Source organism: Schistocerca serialis, chromosome 3 (assembly GCF_023864345.2).
Source record: "Schistocerca serialis cubense isolate TAMUIC-IGC-003099 chromosome 3, iqSchSeri2.2, whole genome shotgun sequence".
Classification (NCBI taxonomy): Eukaryota; Metazoa; Arthropoda; class Insecta; order Orthoptera; family Acrididae; genus Schistocerca; species Schistocerca serialis.
The window spans coordinates 190,421,937-190,428,356 of NC_064640.1; the positions used below are offsets into that span (position 1 = coordinate 190,421,937).

The 6,420-nt window shown below is 42.9% G+C and overlaps 1 protein-coding gene across 2 annotated transcripts in view; it reads right to left on the reverse strand.

Moving 5' to 3' along the window:
- LOC126469895 (uncharacterized) overlaps positions 1 to 4,839 on the reverse strand; it is a 485,688-nt gene extending 480,849 nt beyond the window's left edge. For both annotated transcript variants that reach the window (XM_050097238.1, XM_050097237.1), the window contains exon 1: positions 4,797 to 4,839. In XM_050097238.1, the coding sequence (XP_049953195.1) occupies positions 4,797 to 4,811 (15 nt within the window). In that variant the 5' untranslated portion in view covers positions 4,812 to 4,839. The remainder of the gene's footprint in view (positions 1 to 4,796) is intronic.
- Positions 4,840 to 6,420: the final 1,581 nt, after the last annotated feature.

Genomic DNA, 6,420 nt, shown 5'->3' on the forward strand with positions numbered 1-6,420 from the left:
CGGTGGAAAACTTTCATTGCTAATGTTTGGCCGGGAAGTGGAGAAGAGTGGTGGTAATGTGGCAGACTTTGCGCCATGTCCAGGACTGAATTCCAGACTTCTCATGGACTGAGAACATGTGACACAGTCGATGCTGATCCGTCCGTAGGATGCTGAAGTCACATTCGACGGCACCCTTGGTGCTCTTCGAAAAGGGTAGGGTATGTGGCGGCACCTCGTGTCACCCTCTCCCTTCTCTCATCATCATCATCATCATCATCATCATCATCATCATACAACACAAACATAACACTATACCATATACGCAGTCAGTGCACTCACCTACACACCACAAATACACATACAACGCAACTTCCACATATCTACAAGGAAAGCGGTCTGTACGTACCGTAGAAGAACACCGTTTCCGATAGGCGTCTGAAATTACTCCGTGGAATATGTTAGCCAACAGTGCCGTACAAAATTTACATGTCCACTTTTAGTACTGTCAAGAAGAGAACTTTTGAAATGTGGTGTCACAAAGAATGATGAAGATTAGATGGGTAGCTTGGATATCTAGTGTAGAGTTACTGAATCACGTAGGGGACGAAAGAATTTTACGGCGCACTTCCACTAAAAGAAAGGGTAGGTCACACCCTGAGGCATTCCGGAATAATTCTACGCCTATATTTACGTACGTATGTTGTGAGCCACTTTACAGCCATCGCGGAAGGGAATTTTGAACCACTGATAGTCACTCCCCTTCCTGCTCCACTCGCAAGTGGAGGGAGGCAGAAATTGACTGTCTCTATGCCTCTATGAATCTGTGCGGACCCTAATCTCTCGCACTTTTCCGTTACGCGAGACCGTCGTTGGAAACAGTGCAACCGTTTTGCAGCGTGTCGCAAATCTTAATTCTGTAAACATCCTTTCGAGCTCATCAATAATAAGTCTATCAGCACGGCTCTGAATTGATGCGATCTCTTATTTTAATCCGACCCTATGCGGATCCCAAACACTTGAGCAGTACTCAAGAATAGTCAACCACGAGCTTTCTGTACTTGGTCTATTTTATAGGTGTGACACACTTTCCCAGAAATGAAATTCATTGTAATTCGGAATAACACAGGCACTGCAATATCATATTTATCCTCCGGTACGGGCAAGCAACTTTCAAGTAAAATGTCTCATCTGTACGGGAATATACATACTGGATGTACGAGAACAGGTCGTAGACACTTGACTGACGACATATGGAAGTTTGGGTGTGACTGTGAGTCGTGTTCGGATAGCCAAATGGTAAGGCGATCGCTCGCGATACGAGAGAAATCCGGGTTCGAGTCCCGGTCCGGCACAAATTTTCATCGTCGCCATTCTATCATGCAGCTGATGGTTGTCCATGTTCGCAGTTGTGAATATATTTCATGTATTTCATAGGGCTGTAGTCACCGCAGTGCCTGTTCCTTTGAACATGCATGCATATCCAAAGTGTAATGGTTCTTTATTTACGTGACCATTACGGCACTCCAACCCCAGTTCTCGATTCCAGTAATATCGTACTACTTTTCTGCGAAGTAACAGACATATTCTTGTGACAATATTCACATTTGGTTTTATTAATGTATAGGTACTCCGATGTATCGATATATTACAATGATATGGTTCTTGTGTGTATTCATTTCTATGAGACTGTCATAATCTCTGACTCACTTACAACCGGTTTGGTGCGAATGCGCACAGGGCAGTCTTTGTTTTCACTCTGCAGAAGTTAAGTTGTTATTTCGCTTTGTAAAAGAACAGTCAAGTCTTGTGTTTGGTTAAAGTGGAAATTAAAAATATGGAGATTGATACAAAACTGTTTTCTTGATGATGTGACAATTAAGAAGAAGTATATGTGAATTTACAATAAGTTAAATAAAAATGTGGCTCGTGAACACCAACTCAAAAATTATTTCTACCATACCATTGTTCTGATCTGGGATTGTTTGACCATTAAGGATTTCCTGAAAAACGCATTTGTTAGGTCTTCAAATATTGCTAAAATACAGATCTGGACCTTCTAGCAGTCAAAATGGAATCACCCTAGAATCAACAAAATGAGCTATAACAACTTCGACGAAATCTACGTGGGAATCCATTCAAGGTAAGTGCCAAAATTAATGACTTTTTTACAGTGACTTCATTATTTCCATTCTGACGATACCATCCACAGTCAATAACTTCGTTGTTGCCCGATAAAGCGAACATATGCTACGAGAGCAACATTATTAATCTGATTTCTAACCTACTTTGCAAGTGGTGGTATTCTTATAAAAGGAACATTGCATCGTAATTCGAAATAACACAGGTACTGCAATATCGTAAATATAAATTCTGTCAAAGTCATCGTGGATCTCCCTACGTTCACACAGTGACGACCCTTCCTCGCACATAGTACCTGACAGGCCGTTTATGCACGCGGAGAATAGGAGCAGTCCCGTCACACTACCCTGAGATGTTCTTGAAGTTACTTTGTTCTTTGATGAACACTGGCCGTCCAATAGAACGCATTGGGTTCTATTACTCAAAAAGTAATCGAACTATCACGTATTTCCCTGAAGATAGACGTCAACTATCTCGGGAAAGCCTGCTTACATTGTTTCAAGAACTAATATTTAGTAATCTACAAAAATACTAGAACCCCGTGCATAATGCTCCCATAGTAACCGGGCAGGCAAGATTAGACTAGCTACATAGGCATTCCCAACTGACAAACAAACGAAATATATTTGGTAGAATGGGAGATACCCTCTGCCACGCACTTCACAGTGATTTGGTTAGTATGCTTCGAGATGCAGGGGTAACAGCTGTAGAGAAATTCTAAGGCTAGAATGCAGCGTATCTTGTAGAAGTTGTACAGTGAAGAAGAGTCTTCATGGGGCAGACTCGCTCGCGTGGAAATCTGCATAAAACCATCGTTTTGAATGCTAGAACAACAGCAACAACAGCCTTTATGTGGCGGATGGGTCTGGAACAGGGACTATTGAACCTCGCGAGGCCAAATGAGAAGCCTCTGGATTCAAATGGCCGAAGTGGTGCCAGATTAAGAAAACTTGCATCACGCTGCCAGCCATAAAATTTTCGTGTCATCTACTGACTCGTTTGAATATCTGTGGTGTTGAAATCCGATATTTGTGGGATGCTAAGCTCTATCTGTCTATTTATTGCATTTTCAAAAATGGTTCAAATGGCTCTGAGCACTATGGGACTCAACTGCTGAGGTCATAAGTCCCCTAGAACTTAGAACTACTTAAACCTAACTAACCCAAGGACAACACACACATCCATGCCCGAGGCAGGATTCGAACCTGCGACCGTATATTGCATTTTCAGACTGAGTGCCTGGAGAATGAATATCTCTTATTTTATCGTCATTGTCATTACGTGAAATGTGTAAGGAGGAAAGGAGAGAAAGAAGATTAAGACTTTATAGATTTTCGACATTGAGGTCACTGGAAACAGAAAAATGTCTTAGCCAAGAGTGAATTGCGGGAAGTAACTGGAGGGCTTTTCAAAGAAATCATTGCGGCGTTCACCTGTGGCACTTTAGGGGCTCCACTAACAACCCAAATCTGAATGGCAGGACGCGAATTTCAGCACCACAGATATTCAAATGAGTCAGTAGCTGACAAGAAAATGTTGTGGCTGGCAGCGCGGTGCAATTTTTCTTAATCTGGCGCCACTTCGGCCATTTGAATCCAGAGGCTTCTCATTTGGCCTCGTGAGGTTCAGTAGTCCCTGTTCCAGACCCATCAGCCGCATAAAGATCGGAAGAGGCAACCAGAAATCGCGCCCGCGTTCTCAGCTGTAGCACCAGCTACGCTAACGACTCGTCCCCTTCTTTCACATAGACCACGTTGGCCTCCCGGCCACAAATAGCTTTTGCCGTGCGACAGAGTGGGCCAAGGGTCTTCGCCCTTTAGCGTACATATACAACCCGTTCTTGGAAATATATAAAACACTTTCTCGATAAGGAGAGAAACTCCTCTGAGGGAAACTAATGACTCCGTTTCCAGGAAATAATGAACCTTCTTCGAGTAACTAATGAGCCATCTTCGACAAACTAATAAACCTCCTCCGCGACACTAAAAATTTTCTTCGAAAAAATTAAAACTCTTCTTCACAGAAATGAAAATTCTAGTTTAGAAAGATGAAAAAACCTTCTTCGGAAACATTGAAACTGTTCTTCGAAAAAACTGAAACCACTCGTCGAAAAATTGAAACTATTCTTCGGAAAAGTTGAAACTATTCTTCGGGAAAATTGAAACTTTTTTTCGAAAAAGTTAATACACTTCTTCGAGAAAATTAAAAATCTTTCTGGAGGAAACAGAAACTCTTATTCGAGAAAATTAAAAGTCTTCGTCGAAAAAATTATAGCTCCTGTTTAGAAAAACAGACACTCTTAATTTAAAAAACTGAATCGTACTTTCGGAAAAAATTAAAAACTTTCCGTCTGAAAAATCTAAAAACTCTCCTTTAAATGAGGTAAATATACTGCAAAATGTAAACCAGATACAAATACATTTATTTCAGAGCCATAACCTGTTTTTGGCATTCGTGCCCGTCTACAGTTGGACAACGTTTTCTGTGACACAATATCTCTATCATCACTCATTTATATAACTGGAAACGTTCGTGAATTGAACGTGAGTTCAAATGCCCGATTCCGGTTATGGCTCTAAAGGCTATTCAGCAACAATAACTAACATCCAAAATGCTTCTTTGAAAGAAACCTAAAAACTGTTGTTTGAATAAAATAAGAGTGCAGCGGGTCTGACCTGAGCGCGGCTCATGGTGGTCGGCGCGCGTGCACCGTGCAGTCCAGCGTCGCACTGGCCAGACAGGCAGCAGCAGCAGCAGCCACAACCAGGGGCCGACACTCCTGCTTCCTGCCTTTTCATCGGCCGCCACCAATCCGCGCCCACTGCAACAGTTACGCCAAATCTGTGTCATCACCCTGCTAGTTTCCCTGCCTTACACGTGCGCACGCTGCCATCGGAAAGTAACTAATATTATCAAGTTATCACTTTCGCTACTTCACTCCCATTTACAATTCTACGCCTAAACTGTACGAGCTACCATACGTAGCGTGCTGGAGGATACTTCGGACACCAATACCACAGAATATCTACATTTCCTTGCACACTCACGAATGGTGCGCCTGAAGAATGCGCGCGGGTAATCTCCCGTTTGAGCTCGAATTGCTCTGACCTCGTCGTGGTCATTTCCACAAATGTGTTGTGGGGAGTCGAAAAAGTAATGTAGTTTCATGGGGAAATGACTAAGTTACGAAAGTTCTTCGGTGTGGACTCCATTACCTACACTCATGCCCATAAATTAAGGATAATTGCAGAATGTGGTGCCACACAACGTGGGACTACACAAAACGACGCTAATAGCATAGGCACATAGGTAACACACACGACACAGATCTGTAAGTCCACGGTATCGGTGATAAGTTGAGGAAACCGTCCCGAAAGACATGTGCTACAAAACGCCACTGTTTCCTTCGCATGTACCCCGACATCAATATGGGATATGATCACCATACACACGTACACAGGCCGCACAACAGGTTGGCATACTCTGGATAAGGCGGTCGAGCAGCTGCTGGGGTATAGCCTCCCATTTTGCACCAGTGCCTGTCGGGACTCCTGAAGTGTCGTAGAGGTTTGAAGAGGTGCAGCGATACGTCGACCGAGAGCAAAATGGTTAAAATGGCTCTGACAAGGGAACCTCTCCATCGCACTCCCCTCAGATTTAGTTATAAGTTGGCACAGTGGATAGGCCTTGATAAACTGAACACGGATCAATTGAGAAAACAGGAAGAAGTTGTGTGGAACTGTGAAAAAATAAGCAAAATATACAAACTGAGTAGTCCATGTGCCATATAGGCAATAACAAGGAGAACGTGAGCTCAGGAGCGCCGTGGTCCCGTGGTAGCGTGAGCAGCTGCAGAAGGAGAGGTTCTTGGTTGAAGTCTTCCCACGCGTGAAAATTTTACTTTCTTTATTTTTGTATAGTTATTATCTGTCCGTTCGTTCATTGACGTCTCTGTTCACTGTAATAAGTTTAGTGTCTGTGTTTTGCGACCGCATCGCAAAACCGTGCGATTAGTAGACGAAAGGACGTGCCTCTCCAATCGGAACCGAAAACATTTGATCGCAAGGTCATAGGTCAACCGATTCCTCCACAGGAAAACACATCTGATATATTCTATACGACACTGGTGACGGCATGTGTGTCACATGACAGGTATATGTTGTCGACCCACCTAACTTGTACACTTTGCGAATGGGTAAAAAGATTCTTCTACCTTGCCCGATTTAGGTTTTCTTGTGGATGTGATAATCACTCCCAAAAAAGTGATGAAAACATAAGAGTTTGTCACATAAACTGAAA